A 24,489-nucleotide genomic window follows, 5' to 3' on the forward strand; every position below is an offset into this window, starting at 1 on the left:
ATCATTGGTATCAGTGGGAGGAATAGTGTCCCATCATTGGTATTAGTGGGAGGAATAGTGCCCCATCACTGGTTCTAATGGGAGGAATAATGCCCCATTGTTGAAATTAATGAGAAGAATAGTGCCCAATTGATCCATTGATGGTGTCAGTAGGGGGAATGGTGCCCCATCATTGGTGTCTGTTGGAGGAATAGTGCCCCAAGGGCCAGATTAAGGCACGCATGCAAAGGTCCACATCCAGCCCCTTGGGCCATAGTTTGAAGACCAGTGGTTTAGGAGGGTTGAAACCATTTCCAGCTAAAAATTCAGATTTTAAAATGTGCACGAAAAATAAAAAACTTGCCCCGGTAGACAAGTGGTTAGGGAATAGTGTTATATGGATGGATATGAATGGTAGGAGGATTGTATTTTTTTTTTTTACAACTAAATTTGTGATTAAGTTCCATTCAAAGCTAAATAAAATGTTCTCTAGAACCTTTTATTCTACTTTAATGCCCGTTCCATGGAAATGTACTTTGATAGAAGAGGACCTTTTTGACCCGTTGTCGAATTTGCTTTGTCTTCATGCCGTAGATGAGAGGGTTCCAGAAGGGCAGGAATAAGATATAAAAATTGGAGGAGAGGATGTGGACATTATGAGGGATGGTGTTCTGTCCAAACCTGTATGTGACGAATGAGAAAATCGCACAGAAATAAGCTACGACAATAATACTGATGTGGGAGCTGCATGTTCCTACTGCTTTCTGACGCGCATCCTTGGTGGGCATCTTGAAGATGGCTTGTAGGATCAAAGAGTAGCACAGTCCAATGATGAGCAAGTCGAACCCGGTGACACAAAGAGACATCACTAATCCATAAACACTGTCAACATATTTGTTGCCACACGCTACATTGACCACGGCCATGTGATCGCAGTATGAGTGCAGCACAATATTCCCACCGCAGTACTGGAGCTGCCCTACCAGAATAGGAATGGGGACGATGACCACAATGGCTCTGAGCAGAATGACAAGTGCAATCTTTTGCAGAAGGCTGTAGGTGAGGACCGAACTGTACCTGAGCGGGGAACAGATGGCCACAAAGCGGTCATATGCCATAGCAGCCAGGATCCCCGACTCGATGACTGAAAGACAATGGACGAAGAACATTTGGGTGAGGCAGCTGGGGGAATCAATAAGACCGCTATTCGTCCAGAAGATCCCCAGAGTCTTTGGCACAGTGGAGCTGCAGAAGGCCAAGTCATTGAGGGCAAGCATGGAGAGGAAGAAATACATGGGGGTATGGAGGCTCTCCTCGGTTTTGATGATGTACAGTAAGGAGCTGTTGCCCAGGATGGCCAGGATATAGAGGGCACAGAAGACGACTGATATCCACACAACTCCATTTTCTAAACCAGGGATTCCGATGAGGAGGAACGTAGACGGCATGTGGAAACTAGTGTTTGGAACAGGGAGCATGGCCAGTTACTGTCAGGAATAAAGGAGCCAATCACTGATAAAAAATAAACACTTATAATAAGAAATGAACAAAATGGTTACATTAACCTGTCAATACAAATACTTTGCCTATAGAAAAAGGCTTGAAAGAAATGAATGGTCTTCTCAATGGTTTGGTTTTTTTGGCTTGGTTTACATAATCTTAAAGACCACCAGGCTATTAATTTCAACCAAAATCTTCCCCTAAGAGTATATGTGTGTAACATATTTTAGGTATGTTATTTATCTGTAAAAGCCTCCCTTGTGTAGACATCAAAAAAACCCCACACACTGCTTGTGGGGGCCTACACCTTGGATCTGAGGTCATGAGTCCAAGCAGACTCAAAGCTGTCCCCCTCTAATATTCCCATTTGCACCTTCCCTGGCAGCTACATAAAAGATTAATTTAGCGAGGGGCACAGGAGCTGGGCCAGCGCCGTAAGTCATTGGACACTCCCAGAAAAAGAGAAGGTTATGATGTGCAAGGCAGATAGGGCCTATGCTAGGGAATGGAGAAGCGGAGAAGTCGTTTTTTCTAGCATGTTGAAAGGCAAGTTACAAGTGAATAAAAAATCATATTGAAAGTAAAAAAAAAACTGCTTTTAGTCGTAATTTTTTTAAGTTGGTGACAGGGTCTCTTTAACAATATGTGTTTCCGAAGAGAGATAGGAGGGCTGCATTTGTGGTATAGTAACGAAGGCCACAGTCACACAATGCCACCCACATATCATGTCACTAATCTATTCACATCATTGCATTGCAGTAACGTGCACGGCGTGTGTATGTGCACTGTGGAGCCACTCATTGTGAATACCACATCAATGAAACCCATCTGCATTGCAGAAAGCCACAATGCTCAGTTAGGGCTCGTTTACACTTGCTTCGGCTTCAACAAGGCTTCGGACAGGCTTTGTTAAAGCTCTCTGAACACTAGTCAAAGCTCCTGTCACTAAATAAAATAGTTTGCTTACAGTCCTGTTTACACCTGCTTTTGCTTTTGCTTTGGCTTCACTTCAAAAATGTTACCCCATGTAGCTTCAGTGGTGCTTCAAAGCGTCTTCAAAGCCTCCATTGAAGTCTATGGCAAAGCTCGCTTGAAGCCCCACTGAAGCTCCAACGAGGCCTCATCGAAGCCCCACAAAGCCTCATCAAAGCCCCACCGAAGCCACATCGAAGCTCCACCAAAGCCACATCGAAGCTCCACCGAAGCCACATCGAAGCTCCACCAAAGCCACATCGAAGCTCCACCAAAGCCACATCGAAGCACCAAGCAAACGCAAGGTGTAAACAGGACTGTAAGCCAACCGTTTTATTTAGTGACAGGAGCTTTGACTGGCGTTCAGAGAGCTTTAACAAAGCCTGTCCGAAGCCTTGTTTTGAAGCAAAGTGTGAACTCGCCCTAACATACTACTGTGTGCTGTTAAATTTGTAAAGCCAGTTAGTTCTGGGGAGGGTCTCCATCTTGGTGGGAAGGGTTGGGTGTGTAGTTGGGTGGATTTGGGGTATAGAGTGTGGCATGTAGGATAGAGCAGGGAGAGAAGTTTGTGGTTTCTCCTTTGGGGGACTGCCACCTATTCCTTCCCAAGTGGACATCTCCAGGATAGCTGGAAATTACTAAAACAACACACTGACTACCAATGTAAGGGGACACTACACCAACCCCCAATGTAAGGAGACACTACACTGACCCCCAATGTAAGGAGACACTACATCGACCACCAATGTATGGAGACACTACACCAACTCCCAATGTAAGGAAACACTACACCGACCACCAATGTAAGGAAACACTACACCGACCACCAATGTAAGGAGACACTACACCGACCCCCAATGTAAGGAGACACTACACCGACCACCAACGTAAGGAGACACTACACCAACCCCCAATGTAAGGAGACACTACACTGACCACCAATGTATGGAGACACTACACCAACCCCCAATGTAAAGAGACACTACACCGACCCCCAATGTAAGGAGACACTACACCGACCACCAACGTAAGGAGACACTACACCAACCCCCAATGTAAGGAGACACTACACCAACCCCCAATGTAAGGAGACACTACACTGACCACCAATGTAAGGAGACACTACACCAACCCCCAATGTAAGGAGACACTACACCAACCCCCAATGTAAGGAGACACTACACTGACCACCAATGTAAGGAGACACTACACCAACCCCCAATGTAAGGAGACACTACAGCGACCACCAACGTAAGGAGACACTACACCGACCACCAATGTAAGGAGACACTACACTGACCCCCAATGTAAGGAGACACTACACAGACCACCAACGTAAGGAGACACTACACCGACCACCAATGTAAGGAGAGACTACACAAACCCCCAATGTAAGGAGACACTACACTGATCACCAATGCAAGGAGAAACTATGCCAACCACCAATGTAAGGAGACACTATGCCAACCACCAATGTAAGGAGACACTACACTGACCACCAACGTAAGGAGACACTACACTGATCACTAATGTAAGGAGACACTACACTGATCACTAATGTAAGGAGACACTACACTGAACCCCAATGTAAGGAGACACTACACTGACCACCAATGTAAGGAGACACTACACTGACCACCAATGTAAGGAGACACTACACCAACCCCCAATGTAAGGAGACACTACACTGACCACCAATGTAAGGAGACACTACACCAACCCCCAATGTAAGGAGACACTACACAGACCACCAATGTAAGGAGACACTACACCGACCCCCAATGTAAGGAGACACTACACAGACCACCAATGTAAGGAGACACTACACTGACCACCAATGTAAGGAGAGACTACACAAACCCCCAATGTAAGGAGACACTACACCGACCACCAATGCAAGGAGAAACTATGCCAACCACCAATGTAAGGAAACACTATGCCAACCACCAATGTAAGGAGACACTACACTGACCACCAACGTAAGGAGACACTACACTGATCACTAATGTAAGGGGACACTACACTGACCACCAATGTAAGGAGACACTACACTGACCACCAATGTAAGGAGACACTACACTGACCACCAATGTAAGGAGACACTACACTGACCACCAATGTAAGGAGACACTACACTGACCACCAATGTAAGGAGACACTACACTGACCACCAACGTAAGGAGACACTACACTGATCACTAATGTAAGGGGACACTACACTGACCACCAATGTAAGGAGACACTACACTGACCACCAATGTAAGGAGACACTACACTGACCACCAATGTAAGGAGACACTACACTGACCACCAATGTAAGGAGACACTACACTGACCACCAATGTAAGGAGACACTACACTGACCACCAACGTAAGGAGACACTACACTGACCACCAACGTAAGGAGACACTACACCAACCACCAATGTAAGGAGACACTACACTGACCACCAATGTAAGGAGACACTACACTGACCACCAATGTAAGGAGACACTACACTGACCACCAATGTAAGGAGACACTACACTGACCACCAACGTAAGGAGACACTACACTGACCACCAACGTAAGGAGACACTACACCAACCACCAATGTAAGGAGACACTACACCGACCACCAATGTAAGGAGACACTACACTGACCGCCAAAACATATAATTCCGCCCCCCAAAAGACATCATGTTCTTGAATGGACACCAGTGATCATAATGGGAATCTTTATGTTGAGTGTTGCCACTCTTTGAGAAATGCGTGACGAATTGCTCCGCTGAAAATGGGGACTTACTTTATATACATGTAAAAGTGACTTACGATTTGGCTAAAAGCATTTAGAGCACATTCATTTTGGCACAGGGGGTCCTTCCCCAGTTTGTCCTGTTCGGCAGAGGAGATCGGCACCTGGAAGACAGCACTGGATAAGGAACCCAACTTTCTAAGATGACAAAGAGGGACCCTTTGCATCAAAAGTTGGGCAATCCAAGGAGTGCTCCCCAAATAATCCCTATAGTCACCAAGCCACTAACATCCTCCAGGACATACTATAGCAAAAGCCAAGACCAAAGTGCACCCGGGGCCTCCAAGGTCATACATTCCTATCATTTTCTATGGGCATACCTCCCAACTTTTTGAGATGGGAACAAGGGACACCTATTTGCAGAAGTATGTAGGTATAGGACACACACCCTGCCACGCCCCCCTTAAAGGAAAATTATACAAAAATGTATTAGAAAAACCCACAAGTTCTTTTTTTTTTACCACTACTATTCCTTTATATTGATATAGTAAGACACCATCGCCTTGGTGTATATGGCAACAATATAGAGCCGCTGCTGTCCAAGTATGTCCCCACTGTGGGGCAATGTGATAATACAATAGGGTATAGACAGCGCCTGCTCCTCCTTTTTGCTAATATGTTCTATGGCTATACTCTTTTGAATTCTATAACCTTGGATGATGAATGTGACTATATACAGTTGGTTGTGCTCATAAGTTTACATACCCTGGCAGAATTTATGATTTCTTGGCCATTTTTCAGAGAATATGACACAAAAACTTTTCTTTCGCTCATGGTTAGTGTTTGGCTGAAGCCATTTATTATCAATCAACTGTGTTTACTCTTTTTAAATCATAATGGCAACAAACTACCCAAATGACCCTGATCAAAAGTTTACACACCCTGGTGATTTTGGCCTGATAACATGCACACAAGTTGACACAAAGGGGTTTGAATGGCTATTAAAGGTAACCATCCTCACCTGTGATCTGTTTGCTTGTGATTAGTGTGTGTGTATAAAAGGTCAATGAGTTTCTGGACTCCTGACAGACCCTTGCATCTCTCATCCAGTGCTGCACTGACGTTTCTGGATTCTGATTCCTGGGGAAAGCAAAACAATTGTCAAAGGATCTGCAGAAAAAGGTAGTTAAACTGTATAAAACAGGAAAGCCATATAAAAAGATATCCAAGGGATTGAGAATGCCAATCAGCAGTGTTCAAACTCTAATCAAGAAGTGGAAAATGAGGGGTTCTGTTGATACCAAACCACGGTCAGGTAGACCAACTAACATTTCAGCCACAACTGCCAGGAAAATTGTTCGGGATGCAAAGAAACACCCACCAATAACTTCAGGTGAAATACAGGACTCTCTGAAAACATGTGGTGTGGTTGTTTCAAGATGCACAATAAGGAGGCACTTGAAGAAAGATGGGCTGCTTGGCCGAGTCTCCAGAAGAAAGTCATTACTATGCAAATACCACAAAGTATCCCGCTTACAATACGCCAAACAGCATAGAGACAAGCCTCAAACCTTCCGGCACAAAGTCATTTGAAGTGATGAGACCAAATTTGAGCTTTTTGGCCACAACTATAAACACTACATTTGGAGAGGAGTCAACAAGGCAAATGATGAAAGGTCCACCATCCCTACTGTGAAACACGGAGGTGGATCGCTGATGTTTTGGGGATGTGTGAGCTAATGGCAAAATTGATGGCAAGATGAATGTAGTATGTTATCAAAAAATACTGGAGAAACATTTGCATTCATCAGCCAGGAAGCTGCGCATGGGACGTACTTGGACATTCCAACATGACAATGATCCAAAACACAAGGCCAAGTCCACCTGTCATTGGCTACAGAAGAATAAAGTGAAGGTTCTGGTGTGTCCATCTAAGTCTCCTGACCTCAATATCATTGAGCCACTCTGGAGAGATCTCAAACGTGCCGTTCATGCAAAACAGCCCAAGAATTTACAGGAACTGGAGGCTTTTTGCCAAGAGGAATGGGCAGCTTTACCATCTGAGAAGAAAAAGAGCCTCATCCACAAATACCACAAAAGACTTCAAGCTGTCATTGATGTTAAAGAGGGCAATACACGGTATTAAGAACTGGGGTATGTAAACTGTTGATCAGGGTCATTTGGGTAGTTTCTGTTGTGATTATGATTTAAAAAGAGTAAACACAGTTGATTGATAATAAATGGCTTCAGCCAAACAGATCCACACTCACCAGATGAGTTGGACTCCTCTGCCTTATAGCAAAAAGAGTCTACCGTGCCTGTAGGTCATTTAATGGGGACCAATCCCAATTTGACACCCTCTAGTTTCCTCTGGTGTCTCCTCTATAATGGATGTCCTCCAAAGCTGGCTCCGGGGCTCCAGGGATAGACAGTATGCAGCGGGCAGTGTATGGAAAGAAAAGAACTCCTCATAGAGTAATATCCTCAGGTTTATTTAAGACAGCTTACAAAAGAATTAAAAACTGTCAGTATAACAGAACTGGCGTCACTGTAAGACCATCGGCCCAGCTTGTGTGGAGACGTGGTTACTGTTCAGCACATATCGTGCATTCCACTCTCCTCGCCCAAAGTGACGTTTGAGAGAGTCAGCTTGACACGTTTCGTCATAAAGATGTAATGTTATCAAAAGCAGCTAGCTCTCTTGTGTCCCAGTCCCTTTATTAGGCTTGTCACATCATTGTTACACCCCTCCCATCTCTTTCACTGGATATAGGGGTAGAGCACCGGGAAGTACATCCCACTTGATGATTGTGCCTTTTATTTCATGTTACCTTAGCCCACGGGTAGGCTACCTGGGGCCCTCCAGCTGTTGCAGAACTACAAGTACCATCATGCCTCTGGGAGTAAATGTAACTGCCAGCCTTGCAATGCCTCATGGAAAATGTAGTTCCACAACAGCTGGAGGGCCCCAGGTTGCCTACCCCTGCCTTAGCCTATATCCATGATAATTTGTCTCCTAACGGCCTAAGTGAGGACATCTTGTGCCCAGATTAGCTTATCACACCCTTATTAGTTGTTTGTGCTGTTATGTGATCTGTGTGAGTGATGATTGCTTGTTAGTTATTGAAAATCACAAATATATTATTAAATAAATTCAATGCGCTTATGACACTAAAAGTGAGTGATATATGTGCTGCTCCTTAAAATAATAATAATATATCAACCATCAGGTGAAAAGATCAATAAATGCAAAAACACGAGAGTGAATGGCAACAGCATTTGGTGAGCGCTCTTCTTAAGGGGGTAGAACCCCCATTCATAACTGGTGCAGGATGTCACATTGTTTTACACTTTTCAAAAAAGGACAGCTTTTTTACACGTGTGGAATTGAAATATATTTTCACAATTGATTTATGGACATTCACATATTTTGGACATCATTTGATTTTTGAATTTTGGTTTAATTATCTTGAGCGCTACTGTGGAAACAATATTAAATGACAATTGTAAAAATAAATGAAAATACTGAAAAACTATTTGTGAGAATTACATTTGAGGTTAAAAATAATTAAAAAAATAAATAAATAAATAAATAAAACACAAAAATAATAATAAAAAAGAAATTAAATAAAAAAAAATAAAAAATAAACTAAAAAATAAATATATATAAATATATATATATATATATATATATATATATATATATATATATATATATATATATATATATATATATATATATATATAGATATAGATAAATATAGATATATCTATCTATATCTATAGATATATCTATATATATGTATATGTATATTACAGCTGGGCCAATGGTCTTACAGTGATGCCAGTTCTGTCATACTAACATTTTTTAATTTTAATTATTTTGTAAGCTGTTTTAAATAAACCTGAGTTCTTTTCTATACAATGCCCGCTGCACGCTGTCTATCCCTGGAGCTCCGGAGCCAGCTTTGGAGGACATCCATTATAGAGGAGACACCAGAGGAAACGAGAGGATGTCACATTGGGATTGGTCCCCACCAAATGACCTACAGACACGGTAGACTCTATTTTTCAATAAGACAGAGGCGTCAAACTCATCTGGTGAGTGTGGATCTTTACACTACCCCAACCCCCTGGAGGTGGGCACATTGGCACCGAGGGGACACGGACCACTACAGCACTTTCTGCACTAAGAAAAGACTCTGTTTTGCACCAAATATCACTATATGGACTTTAAACTATTGTCACTTTATTATATTGATGTTCTATCACTTTAACTCATATTGTATTTGGTTTGCGCGGTATAAGCATGCAATGCATTCATGTTATTGTTATATAGTCTCATTCATCGTCATCCAAGGTTATAGAATTTAAAAGAGTATAGCCATAGAACATATTAGCAACCAGGAGGAGCAGGCGCTGTCTATACCCTATTTTATTATTTCTTTATATCGGCTTGTGAAATTTACAAATGCAGTAACTTAGAAATTGGATGAAAAAGATAAAAAGCACATTTTATACACAAGCATATATCTCAGAACAAAATGGGGGACAAATGAGGAGGAAAGAGGAACAGGGGGACTTTGTTCCAAATTAGGGAGAGTCCCTCGAAATCCGGGACGTTTGGGAGCTATGTATGGGCACACTGCGGGAGTCCTGGAAAAGTTATATGTGACTGGCTCAGTGTTCTCTGTAAAGCACTGCAGTATAAGTCAGAGCTATATAGATGTATAATAATAATAGTGTGTGACTGTGGAGGGGACATTAGAGTGTAAGCTCCCCTGGTACAGAGACTGATGTGACTGGCTCAGTGATCTCTGTACAGCACTGCAGTATATGTTAGAACTATACTGTATTGTCAAAAGTATTGGGACACCTGCCTTTACACGCACATGAACTTTAATGACATCCCAGTCTTAGTCCGTAGGGTTCAATATTGAGTTGGCTCCACCCTTTGCAGATATAACAGTTTCAACTCTTCTGGGAAGGCCTTCCACAAGGTTTAGGAGGGTGTCTATGGGAATGTTTGATCATTCTTCCAGAAGAGCATTTGTGAGGTCAGGTACTGATGTTGGATGAGAAGGCCTGGCTGGCAGTCTCTAATTTATCCTAAAGGTGTTCTATCAGGTTCAGGTCAGGACTCTGTGCAGGCCAGTTAGGTTCCTCCACCCCTAACTGGCTCATCCATGTCTTTATGGACCTTGCTTTGTGCACTGGTGTGCAGTCATGTTGGAACAGGAAGGGGTCATCCCCAAACTGTTCCCACAAAGTTGGGAGCATGAAATTGTCCAAAATGTCTTGGTATGCTGACACCTTAAGAGTTCCCTTCACTGGAACAAAAGGGGCCAAGCCCAACCCCTGAAAAACAACCCCCACACCATAATCCCCCCTCCACCAAATGATTGAGACCAGTGCACAAAGCAAGGTCCATAAAGACATGGATGAGCCAGTTTGGGGTGCAGGGTGTGGCCTGCACAGAGTTCTGACCTGAACCCGATAGAGCACCTCTTGGATGAATTAGAATGGAGACTGCGAGCCAGGCCTTCTCGTCCAACATCAGTGCCTGACCTCACAAATGCTCTTCTGGAAGAATGGTGAAATATTCCCATAGACACCCTCCTAAACCTTGTGGACGGCCTTCCCAGAAGAGTTGAATCTGTTATAGCTGCAAAGGGCGGAGCCAACTCAATATTGAACCCTACGGACTAAGACTGGGATGTCATTAAAGTTCATGTGTGTGTAAAGGCAGGTGTCCCAATACTTTTGGTAATATAGTGTATGTTATTATTAGTAAAAATACCATTGCTATAGTACCTGTTTATCCTCGCTGTGCAAAAGAAGTCTTGTGGAATATGATGAAAACTTAGATTATCAAATAATAGTAATTATTATAATAGCAATATTGATGTGTTTCCCATGAATGCCCCTAACTTATACAAAGATGTTGGCACTATCTATTCCAATATATATAAAATAATAATAATAATAATGTATTAGGAAGAAGCTCCAGCCTCTGTGTCTTTATATCGGGTCCTGTATAACACTCACCGCCTCTCTCCTCTCAGCACACCGGTGATAGGAGATCCAGAAACCCGGCAGATGTATATAAAGATGTCCGCTGACCCAGGTGACCTCCCCCTCCCCCCCCCCTAGATTAATTATGTTTCAGAAGAAATTATAGCACACTCCTGGGAATTTAACAGTCCCGTAAGATTAAACCGTCCAGCTGAAATCATACTCTACAATGGGAGAGCTAACTATCCCAATGGGGACAGCAATTACAACTTATGGCTTTCAGTCCCCCCCCCCCCCCAGAAGTTGAACGTGTTTTAGCTGGATGTTCCGAGGAGAAAAAAAGAGTGTAAAGCAAAATAATACAAAATAAAAAGGAAGTGTAAAACCACAATAAAAGATAAAAATGAAGTGTGAAACCACAATAGATAATAATAAAAAGGCAGTATAAAACAACAATAATAAAAATAAAAAGGCAATGTAAACCCACAATTAAAAAAGCAGTGGAAAAGCACAATGCATAAAAATAAAAAGGCATTATAAAACTACAATAATAAAAATAAAAAGGCATTATAAAACCACAATAATAAAAATAAAAAGGCATTATAAAACCACAATAATAAAAATAAAAAGGCAGTGTAAAACCACAATACATAAATACAAAAAGGCGATGTAAAACCACAATAAAAAAAACTGTGTAAAACCACAATAATAAAAATTAAAAGGCAATGTAAAACCACAATAATAAAAATTAAAAGGCAGTATAAAACAACAATAATAAAAATGAAAAGGCATTAAAAAACCACAATAATAATAATAAAAAGGCAATGTAAAACCACAATACATAACTATAAAAAGGCGATGCAAAACCACAATAAAAAATAAAAAGGCAGTGTAAAACTATATGTTTAGGCTTTATAACCACTTTAAAGAGGTACTTCACTCTCTCAATCAACATTGACTATATTTGTTGTTAGCATTAGTAAATAGATAAGAAAGTATATCATAGTTACTTGTTTTGAACTTATTCTCTCTGGAGAAGAGACGCTTGAGAGGGGATATGATTTCAATTTACAAATACCGGACTGGTGACCCCACAATAGGGAGAAAACTTTTTCGCAGAAGAGAGTTTAACCTGTTGCCGCCCGCCCACCGTCATATGACGGCGGATCGGTGCGGCTCTTGTTCTGGGCCGCCGTCATATGACGGCGGCTGGTTTACACAGGGCATGCGCGCGATCGCGGGCGCGCAGCCCTGCTCTGTCGGTATCGCCGTGTCCCCGGGACACAGCGCATCACCGACAGGAGTGAACAGCCATTGGGCATGGCTGTTCACCATGTGATCGGCCGCGATTACGTCACGGCCGATCACAAAGGGTATCCCCGCTTTAGACTGCGCATGCGCGCGTGATCGGGAGCACGCAGCGCGGTCACGTCGGTGGCGGCGTGTTCTCAGGAACACTGCTCGTCACCGACAAGGGTAAACAGCCAATGGCTGGTGGCTGTTTACCACGTGATCGGCTGTGATCCATTCACAGCCGATCACTAACTGTAAACATAGACCAGTTACTAGCTGTCACCGGCTCTTCTCTCCTCACACACCGTTTCCAGTGTGAGGAGAGAAGAGCCAGGAGCAGTGAGTGACCGATCTATGTGTGTTCTGTAGTGTACTGCATCAACACCACAAAGAGAACCTGTCACATTGCCCCCCCCCCCCCCAATTACAGCTGTCACCCAACAGTCACCACATCAGTACTTATAAAAGTGCACCTGTCACCCGTCAGTGCCCACTAAGTGCACCTGTCACCCGTCAGTGCCCACTAAGTGCACCTGTCACCCGTCAGTGCCCACTAAGTGCACCTGTCACCCGTCAGTGCCCACTAACTGCACCTGTCACCCGTCAGTGCCCACTAAGTGCACCTGTCACCGTCAGAGACTGCCGTCAGCGGTGCACCTGTCACCCTTCAGTGACCGCCATCAGTGACCGTCGTCAGTGACCCATCTGTGACCCTCATCTGTCACCTATCAGTCCAATAAAGTGCACCAGTCACCATCAGAGACTGCCATCAGTGACTGTCAACCGTTACCTGTCACCCACCAGTGACCGTCGCACATCACCGATCACCTGTCGCCCATCAGTGACCGTCACCTGTCACCGATCACCTGTCACCCATCAGTGACCGTCACCTGTCACCTATCACCTGTCGCCCATCAGTAACCGTAATTTGTCACCTGTCACACAGCCCATCAGAAAAAATGTCCAAACGATTTTATACAAGTGAGGAGGCATTCCAGATCCTCTCCATGACTGATGAGAGCAGCGGGGAGCTCTCATCAGATTCAAATGCCAATTCCTGTGAATCAAATTCAGCATTTGAACCGATCGAAAGTAGTGGATCGGCAAACGATTCAGAGGAAGAATGGATCCCTCCTAAAAGAGCACGGCGCTCTGGAAACCAGGCAGCCACCAGCAATATACCCCAGGATCAAATTCCCAGTACTAGCTCTGCTGCCATCGATAGACCCCAAAACCAAAGGCCCAGTCCTAGAGCTGCCGCCAGTGAAAGGCCACAAGAAATGCCCAGTACTAGCACTTCCGCAGCATCACGCCCAAATGCCAGCACAGGAACTCCAACTACCAGCACTGGAGTACCACGTCCCCCAAGAGCCAGGGCCGCTACATATCTCCCAGAAGGTCTTGCCAGTCCAACATGGCTGCCTTCCGACTCAGGATCAGCAAGAATTCACCCTTTCACGGCACAGCCAGGTGTGCAGGCCAATACCCAAAATTTTTCTGCAATGGATTGTTTTAATTTATTTTTGCCCAACACTTTACTGCAACTCATCGTGGACCAGACCAATTTATATGCCCAGCAGCATATTGCCAACAACCCCCAATCTTCTTACGCCCGTCCATTCGAGTGGAAGGATTTGACTCTGGAGGAGTTCAAAATGTTTATGGGCCTCACCATAAACATGGGGCTTACAAAAAAAAATGAAGGACATGCCTATTGGTCCACCCACCCCATTCACCACATGCCCATTTACTCTTCTGTAATGCCCAGGTCCCGATACGAAATGATAATGCGCTTCTTTCATTTTAATGACAATACCCAGTGCCCTCCCCGCAATCATCCAAATTACGATAAATTATATAAACTTCGCCCACTCATTAATTTCTTTTCCCATCGATTTGCAGACCTCTATGTCCCCGATAAGCATATATGTGTAGATGAGTCCCTGGTACCCTTTTCTGGCCGGCTAGGAATAAAACAATACATTCCTAGCAAAAGGGCCAAATACGGAGTGAAATTTTATAAGCTTTGCGAGAGAGCCACAGGATATCTGTATGCGTTCCGCATATACGAAGGAAGAGATTCCCAGCTCCAGCCCCCTGAGTGCCCGGCCTACATTGGCACAACTGTTAAAATTGTATGGGACCTGGCCTACCCACTGCTGAAGAAAGGTTACCACATATACCTGGATAACTTTTATACCAGTCTGCCCCTTTTCAAATACCTATACCTCGCACAAACCCTGGCCTGTGGAACCTCCAGAAAGAATAGAAAGGGCTTCCCACAAGCCATAGTAAACAAGAAATTGCGGAGGGGAGAAAGAGCAACTTTGAGATGCAACGAAGTGCTGGCCTTGAGGTGGAAGGATACCAGGAATGTGTACATGATGTCCACCATCCATGACGACACTACCGTTGAAGTTCAGAGAAGACGAGGTCCCATTGTAAAGCCAAAATGTGTACAAGATTACAATCTGTACATGGGGGGGTGGATTTCAATGACCAAATGCTTCAGCCCTATTTAGCAATAAGGAGGTCCCGTTTCTGGTACAAGAAAGTAGCACTCTATTTAATTCATTTGGCCATTTATAATGCCTACATAATTTACACCAAATCCACCGAAAGCCCTGCCCACTTCCTAAAATTCATTGAAGAAGTTGTCACGTCCCTCATCTACCATCAAAGACCCCCCCCCCAGAAAACCTTCGCTCTGATGCTGTAAGCCGACTGCATGAACGCCACTTCCCGGACCACATTCCCCCATCTGAAGCAGGCCGAAGACGCCAAAAAAGATGTCGAGTATGCAGCAGTAAAGGATTTCGAAGAGATACCAGCTACCATTGTTCCCAGTGTCCCCTTGAACCCCGGCCTTTGCATTGGTGAATGCTTCAAACTATATCACACATCCCTTAAATATTAGCCCATATTCTTAACCACTTCCCCATTTTCATGATCTGTGCTGACCATTTCCCATGCTTCCTCAAATAACCATTCCACTGCCTTCTATGTGAACTGACCCTGGCCTGTTTTTTGACTATGCCTCTGCCAACCGTTTGGACTGCTTACATGTGAACCGACCCTGGCCTGTTTTACCAACTACGCTTCTGCCTACTGTTTGGACTGCTTTCATGTGAACTGACCCTGGCCTGTTTTACCAACTATGCTTCTGCCTAATGTTTGGACTGCTTACATGTGAACTGACCATGGCCTGTTTTACCAACTACGCTTCTGCCTACCACTTGGACTGCTTGCACGTCATCTGACCCTGGCCTGTTTTATGGACTTTGCTTTTGCCTACCGCTTGGACTGATCTGTTGCCCTGCTACTGTAGGACACAGGGGTCTCACATGTGAGGGGCTCCAGAAATGTTTTTCCGGATGGAGAAAACAATTTTTTTTGTTGTCTCCGGGTTTCGTAATTTCCGGATTAGGGTCTGGAGTCCGGAGGCTTCATAGAGATTTGGGTGGGTCGAAGCCTCTACCCCTGTGCCCCTGTGCACAGATCTTACCTGATTGCGGCCCTCAGCCTGCTGCTGACTTACTGCTGCCATCCCCCTGCCTGCAGCATAAACTGACCACACCTCTGCCTGCTACCTGGACTATGGAAATAATTAGCTGTAGCAAGAGGCAGTATGTTTATGAAGGGCTGGAGAGCGGTACAATAATGAGTGCAGGGAGGTAACGGTGTACCAGGACCAATATTATGGCTGTGTTGGCTGTCTCTGCCTGGACAATTTCTATGGACAAATGCTTTGGCTGTGCTGACGATATCCTTGTGCTGACTATAGACAATATTCCTGCCTGCTGCCTGGATAATTACTATTGTTGCTAAGCACATCCCTGCCTGCTGCCTGCTGCCTGCTGCCTGCACCAATTCTCTCCTCTGGGGGCACTACTAAAACCACAGGTAATACTTTTTTTTTACCCTTTCCTCAATAGAATTTATTTTGGAGTGTAATTTTTGGTATGTAAATGCAATGTGTTAGAAATATAAGGGCCTTCAAAAATAATAGGTTGTCAGGAAATTAGATGTGTAATTTATGCTTGTAGAACGCCTGAAGGTGCTACTTCAATGGTGGGCCTCTGTATGTGGTCAGGCTGTGTAAAAGTCTGACACATGAACATATTGCCGCCTTGTGCTTCACGTAAACAGATTGCCGCCTTGTGCTTGAACGGGTTGTTTTCTTGTACTCTTTTGCCCTGTCCAGGTCAGAGCTCTGCTGTAAACGGGATGGCAAGAGGCTGATAACAATTTAATGTACAACATGGATCACACATGTATTACACTGCTCACATTATAAAAATTCCAGGCTGCACATAGAATCTGCCATTATGAGGATTCTGCTGGAAATTGGATCGTTGAGATTGGATAATATTTTCTCCCCGAGGACATTTCTCAGTCCCATAGACTTCAGTTAGACAGTCTCCTGTCCTCTCCAACCTTGGAACAACCCTTTATAGATGTCTAGAGGGCTGTAATGTGTGAGGGTGGCCAGGACAGTGGAGATTTGTGGTGCTAAATGTAAACAAACAGCGGAACCACAGCCATCGCATTGAGGTCGGGAGAAGGAGGCTAAAAAAATAATTACACGTAATCTTTAACCACTTGCCGACCGCCTAACGCCGATATACGTCGGCAGAATGGCACGGGCAGGCAAAATCACGTACCTGATACGTGATGCCTTCCCGCGGGCGGGAGTTCCGATCGGACCCCCCCCCCGGTGCCATAGGCGGTCGGCTCTTGTTCGGGGGCGATGAAAGGTCAGGGGGAGGCCATCCATCGATGGCCACCCCCTCCCAATCGCTCCCAGCGAATCAAATGCTTCCTCTCCCTCTGTAATGTAAACAGAGGGAGAGGAAGTGATGTCATCTCTCCTCGAGCCGGTCTTTTTGATCCGACGCCGAGGAGAGAAGACATCCAAGTAAGTGCACCAACACTACACTAACAGTAGAACACGCAGGCACACTTTTCACCCCCCTTCACACCCCGATCACCCCCCGATCACCCCCCTGTACCCCCTGTCACTCTGATACCAATAGCAGTTTTTTTTTTTTTTGCATTGGTGTCAGTTGTGACAGTTATAAGTGTTAGGGCAGTTAGGTTAGCCCCTTTTAGGTCTAGGGTACCCCCCTTTAGGTCCAGGGTACCCCCCTAACCCCCCCTAATAAAGGTTAACCCCGTGATCACCCCCCGTCGTCAGTGTCGCTAAGCGATCGTTTTTCTGATCGCTGCATTAGTGACACAGGTGACGCTAGTTAGGGGAGGTAAGTATATAGGTTCGCTGTGAGTGTTTTATAGCGACAGGGACCCCCATATACTATCTGCTAAAGGTTTTAACCCCTTGATTGCCCCCTAGTTAACCCTTTCACCAGCGATCACCGTATAAGTGTTACGGGTGACGCTGGTTAGCTAGTTTGTTTTTTGTAGTTTATTACAGTTTATTATAGTTTATTATAGTTTTAGGGCACCCGCCGTTTATTACCTTATAAAGGTTTAACCCCCTAATTGCCCGGCGGTGATAGAAGTTACGTTTTTAGGATCAGATAAGGTCTGCGTCGCCCCAGGCAGCGTGAGGTTAGCGCCAGTACTGCTAAAACCCACGCACGCAGCATACACCTCCCTTAGTGCTATAGTATCTGAACGGATCGATATCTGATCCGATCAGATCTATACTTCCCAGCAATTTAGGGTCCCCCAAAAAAACGCAGTGTTAGCGGGATCAGCCCAGATACCTGCTAGCACCTGCGTTTTGCTCCTCGGCCCAGCCCTGCCCAGCCCACCCAAGTGCAGTATCGATCGATAACTGACACTTACAAAACACTAAGCACACATAACTGCAGCGTTCGCAGAGTCAGGCCTGATCCCTGCGATCGCTAACAGTTTTTTGGTAGCGTTTTGATGCAGTCGCTGACAGTCAGGAGCTTTTTTGCCTGTGAGTCTCACTAGTGTACCCCTAAATTTAGAGCCCAAAATGGCAAATCGAAGGTACACTAGTGAAGAGGCCTACAGGTTTCTGAGCATGACAGATAGTGAAGAGGAAGTCACTCATCTGTCAGATTCAGGCTCAGAATACGATCCTGTAGAGGACAGCGGCTCCATGACAGATAGCTCTGACGACGGAGTTGTGGTCCCTGCTAAGGTCAGGCGTACCAGACCCCGAACTTATTCTGTCCTTGAAGTGCAAGAACCGCAGGGCTCTCGTATGGAGCAGAGAAGTACTAGTGCCGCTACTCCTTCTGGTGAACTGGCAAGCACCAGCGGCCTAGTACACCCTGGTCGTACATCCAGCACTGCAGTATCACGTGGTGACGTGGCGAGTCCCATAAGTGCAGTTCAAGCTGGCGAGGTGGCAAGCACAAGTAGTGTCCCGCTGCCACCAAGAAGACAAAGACAGGCCCGTCGTGCCCATAGTGCCCTTCCTGCTGCATTGGCCAATCCGAATTGGGAACCCACCACTTCTGCAGCACCCGTACTTCCCCCTTTCACTGGCCAACCCGGAATTCAGGTGGAAACAGTTGACTTTATGCCACTGGATTTTTATTCGCTGTTTTTCACCGAAGATCTCTATAGATCTATTGTGGACCAAAGCAATTTGTACGCTGGTCAACACATCGCCACTATTCCCCAGTCCACCCTTGCCAGAGATTGGAAACCAATTACGGTTTCCGAATTTAAGATCTTTCTGGGCCTTTCCCTCCTCATGGGGTTGAATAAAAAGAGTGAGTTGCGGTCATATTGGTCCACTGACCCAATTTACCATTCACCCTTGTTCTCTGCTTCCATGGCCAGGGCACGATACGAGCAGATTTTGCGGTTCATGCACTTCAACGACAATGAACTCTGTCGTCCTCGTGGAGACCCTGGATACGATCGGCTCTACAAAATTCGGCCCCTCGTAAACCACTTCAACCAACGTTTTGCAGACTTGTTTACCCCCCATCAAGTTGTCTGCGTTGATGAGTCCCTGATTAAGTTTTCTGGCCGCTTGTCATTCAAACAGTACCTTCCCAGCAAGCGTGCCAGATACGGGGTCAAGATGTATAAGCTCTGTGACAGGGCCACAGGCTATACATGTAGTTTTATGGTTTACGAGGGCAAAGATAGTCACGTAGAGCCGACAAACTGCCCTGACTACATAGGAAGCGCTGGCAAGATAGTGTGGGACTTGGTGTCACCCTTATTCGGAAAGGGGTACCACTTGTACGTGGACAATTATTACACGAGCGTGCCACTTTTTAGTCACTTGTTTGATCATCAGATTGGAGCATGTGGCACCGTGCGACCTAATCGCCGGGGCTTTCCCCAGCGGCTTGTAGATTCCCGTCTTAGGCTGGGGGAGAGAGCCTGCTTGCAGTGTAATAATTTGCTCGCTATGAAGTGGAGGGACAATAAGAATGTTTTCGTTCTCACCTCCCTTCATGCAGACACGACGGTCCAAATTCCTACGGCGACTGGTGTTGTGGAGAAACCCCTCTGTGTCCACGAATACAACCTTAATATGGGAGGGGTGGACCTCAACGACCAGTTGTTGGCGCCGTACCTAATTGCCCGTAAGGCCAGACGCTGGTACAAAAAAGTGCCTGTTTATTTATTTCAATTGGCTTTGCTGAACGCTCATGTGCTATACAGAGCTTCAGGACGGACTGGATCCTTCCTTAAATTACAGGAAGAGATCGTCAGAGCCCTTCTGTTTCCAGACGGTGCTCTACCTCACCTTCCCCAACCAAATGCAGTAAGCCGGCTGCATGAGAGGCATTTTCTTTATGCCATCCCGAGTACCCCTACCCAACGAGCCCCGCAAAAAAGATGTCGTGTCTGCAGCAAGCGCGGATTTAGGCGTGACACCCGGTATTATTGTCCCCTCTGTCCTGGCAGTCCTGGTCTTTGCCTTGGTGAATGTTTTGAACGCTACCATACACTAGCGGAGTATTAGCGTAGGGTACAGCACTGCACAGACTAGGACACACTTTCACAGGGTCTCCCAAGATGCTGTCGCATTTTGAGAGACCCAAACCTGATACCAGTTAAAAAAGTTAAAGTTACAAAAAAAAGTGTAAAAAAAAACAAAAAAACAAAAAAAAGTAAGAAAAAAACACAAAAAAATATATAAAATAAAAAAACCAAAAATAGTTGTTGTTTTATTGTTCTCTCTCTATTCTCTCTCTATTGTTCTGCATTCTATACTGCAATGTTTTATTGTTATGTTTTTATCATCTTTGCTTTATAGGTATGCAATTTTTTTATACTTTGTTTTTTTATTGTTAACTACTTTTTTGTTTTCAGGTACGCCATTCAGCTGCAGAGCGGATTTATTTATCTTGACAGCAACAGTGTTTGCTCCCACGATACATAAAGCCGTGACTCCAGCGCTGTCGGAGGTGATTTCACCACCACAGTTACATACTTCAGCATATATGCCGAAGCGTGGGGGCAGTAGTGGGTGGAGGAGCGATTTGCTCCTGCCTTTTGCGGGAGGATGCCCCCATGCTTCGGCATATATATATTTTAGGTAGGTACAGGTTGCGTTAAATGTTTTATTTTTTACTATTTTTTTTTTGTATTTTGCTTTGCAGGTATGGTAAGTATTACTGTTATATTGTAATGTTACTTTGTTTTTTGTTAACCATCATTTGCTTAGCAGGTACGCCATTCAGTTGCAGCGCGGATTTATTTATCTTGACAGCAACAGCGTTTGCTCCCACGATACATAAAGCCGCGACTCCAGCGCTGTCGGAGGTGATTTCACCACCACAGTTACATACTTCAGCATATATGCCGAAGCGTGGGGGCAGCAGTGGGTGGAGGAGCGATTTGCTCCGGCCTTTTGCGGGAGGATGCCCCCATGCTTCGGCATATATAAACGGTGCATGTATGCCCATCATTAGAAGTGGGTGGATGAAGGGAGGTATTCTAATGGTGGGCATACCCACCGATCAATATTTTTTTTTCGTTCAGCCCACAGGCTGCATGAAAAAAAAGTTTACAATGTATGCCCAACAAGGACCAGCAACGTACTGGTATCTTGCTGGACTTTGAGTGGTTATACCAGAATGATGCCTGCAGGTTTAGGTATCATCTTGGTATCATTATTTTCAGCCAGCGGTCGGCTTTCATGTAAAAGCAATCCTAGCGGCTAATTAGCCTCTAGACTGCTTTTACAAGCAGTGGGAGGGAATGCCCCCCCCCCACCCCCACCGTCTTCTATGTTTTTCTCTGGCTCTCCTGTCCCAACAGGGAACCTGAGAATGCAGCCGGTGATTCAGCCAGCTGACCATAGAGCTAATCAGAGACCAGAATGGCTCCAAACATCTCTATGGCCTAAAAAACCGGAAGCTACGAGCATTTCATGACTTAGATTTCGCCGGATGTAAACAGCGCCATTGGGAAATTGGGAAAGCATTTTATCACACCGATCTTGGTGTGGTCAGATGCTTTGAGGGCAGAGGAGAGATCTAGGGTCTAATAGACCCCAATTTTTTCAAAAAAGAGTACCTGTCACTACCTATTGCTATGATAGGGGATATTTACATTCCCTGAGATAACAATAAAAATTATTTAAAAAAAACAAAAATGAAAGGAACAGTTTAAAAATAAGATAAAAAAGCAAAAAAATAATAAAGAAAAAAAAAAACAAAAAAAAAAAAAACCACCCGTCCCCCCCTGCTCTCGCACAAAGGCGAACGCAAGCGTCGGTCTGGCGTCAAATGTAAACAGCAATTGCACCATGCATGTGAGGTATCACCGCGAAGGTCAGATCGAGGGCAGTAATTTTAGCAGTAGACCTCCTCTGTAAATCTAAAGTGGTAACCTGTAAAGGCTTTTAAAGGCTTTTAAAAATGTATTTAGTTTGTCGCCACTGCACGTTTGTGCGCAATTTTAAAGCATGTCATGTTTGGTATCCATGTATTCGGCATAAGATCATCTTTTTTATTTCATCAAACATTTGGGCAATAAAGTGTGTTTTTTCCCCAAAAAATGCGTTTGAAAAATCGCTGCGCAACTACTGTGTGAAAAAAAAAAATGAAACACCCACCTTTTTAATCTGTAGGGCATTTGCTTTAAAAAAATATATAATGTTTGGGGGTTCAAAGTAATTTTCTTGCAAAAAAAAATAATTTTTTCATGTAAACAAAAAGTGTCAGAAAGGGCTTTGTCTTCAAGTGGTTAGAAGAGTGGGTGATGTGTGACATAAGCTTCTAAATGTTGTGTATAAAATGCCAGGACAGTTCAAAACCCCCCAAATGACCCCATTTTGGAAAGTAGACACCCCAAGCTATTTGCTGAGAGGCATGTCGCGTCCATGGAATATTTTATATTGTGACACAAGTTGCGGGAAAAAGACAAATTTTTTTTTTTTTTTTTTTGCACAAAGTTGTCACTAAATGATATATTGCTCAAACATGCCATGGGAATATGTGAAATTACACCCCAAAATACTTTCTGTTGCTTCTCCTGAGTACGGAGATACCACATGTGTGAGACTTTTTGGGAGCCTAGCCACGTACGGGACCCCGAAAACCAAGCACCGCCTTCAGGCTTTCTAAGGGCGTAAATTTTTGATTTCAGTCTTCACTGCCTATCACAGTTTCGGAGGCCGTGGAATGCCCAGATGGCACAAACCACCCCCAAATGACCCCATTTTGGAAAATAGACACCCAAAGCTATTTGCTGAGAGGTATAGTGAGTATTTTGCAGACCTCACTTTTTGTCACAAACTTTTGAAAATTGAAAAAAGAAAAAAAAATACATTTTTCTTGTCTTTCTTCATTTTCAAAAACAAATGAGAGCTGCAAAATACTCACCATGCCTCTCAGCAAATAGCTTGGGGTGTCTACTTTCCAAAATGGGGTCATTTTGGGGGGTTTTGTGCAATCTTGGCATTTTATGGCCTTCGAAACTGTGATGGGTAGTGAGGAGTGAAATCAAAAATTAACGCTCTTAGAAATCCTGAAGGCGGTGATTGGATTTCGGGGCCCCGTATGAAGCTAGGCTTCCAAAAAGTCCCACACATGTGATATCCCCGTACTCAGGAGAAGCAGCAGAATATATTTTGGGGTGTAATTCCACATATGCCCATGGCATGTTTGAGCAATATATCATTTTGTGACAACTTTGTGCAAAAAAAATAAAAATAAAAAAAAAATTGTCACATTCCCGCAACTTGTGTCAAAATATAAAATATTCCATGGACTCAACATGCCTCTCAGCAAATAGCTTGGGGTGTCTACTTTCCAAAATGGGGTCATTTGGGGGGGGTTTGTGCCATCTGGGCATTTTATGGCCTTCAAAACTGTGATAGGTAGTGAGGAGTGAAATCACAACTTTCCGCCCTTAGAAATCCTGAAGGCGGTGCTTGGTTTTCGGGGCCCCGTACGCGGCTAGGCTCCCAAAAAGTCCCACACATGTGGTATCCCCGTACTCAGGAGAAGCAGCAAAATGTATTTTGGGGTGTAATTCCACATATGCCCATGGCATGTTTGAGCAATATATCATTTAGTGACAACTTTGTGAAAAAAAAAAAAAAAATTGTCACTTTCCCGCAACTTGTGTCAAAATATAAAATATTCCATGGACTCAACATGCCTCTCAGCAAATAGCTTGGGGTGTCTACTTTCCAAAATGGGGTCATTTGGGGGGTTTTGTGCCATCTTGGCATTTTATGGTCTTGAAAACTGTGATAGGTAGTGAGAAGTGAAATCAAAAATTTATGCCCTTAGAAATCCTGAAGGCGGTGATTGGTTTTCGGGGCCCCGTACGCGGCTAGGCTCCCAAAAAGTCCCACACATGTGGTATCCCCGTACTCAGGAGAAGCAGCTAAATGTATTTTGGGGTGCAATTCCACATATGCTCATGGCCTGTGTGAGCAATATATCATTTAGTGACAACTTTGTGCAAAAAAAAAAAAAATTGTCACATTCCCGCAAATTGTGTCAAAAAATAAAATATTCCATGGACTCAACATGCCTCTCAGCAAATAGCTTGGGGTGTCTACTTTCCA

General features: G+C 44.3%; 1 protein-coding gene across 1 annotated transcript; it reads right to left on the minus strand.

Moving 5' to 3' along the window:
* Nucleotides 1–432: 432 nt before the first annotated feature.
* On the minus strand, nucleotides 433–1,457 carry LOC141129633 (olfactory receptor 52D1-like). Its single transcript, XM_073617727.1, has one exon. The coding sequence runs from the start codon at nucleotides 1,455–1,457 to the stop codon at nucleotides 489–491; it is 969 nt and encodes a 322-aa protein (XP_073473828.1). The 3' UTR covers nucleotides 433–488.
* Between the last annotated feature and the right edge of the window lie 23,032 nt (nucleotides 1,458–24,489).

Source organism: Aquarana catesbeiana, linkage group LG02 (assembly GCF_042186555.1).
Source record: "Aquarana catesbeiana isolate 2022-GZ linkage group LG02, ASM4218655v1, whole genome shotgun sequence".
Classification (NCBI taxonomy): Eukaryota; Metazoa; Chordata; class Amphibia; order Anura; family Ranidae; genus Aquarana; species Aquarana catesbeiana.

What these genes read in the sequence shown, in the direction of transcription:
- LOC141129633 (XM_073617727.1), bottom strand. Translation starts at nt 1,457, where the DNA reads ATGCTCCCTGTTCCAAACACTAGTTTCCACATGCCGTCTACGTTCCTC.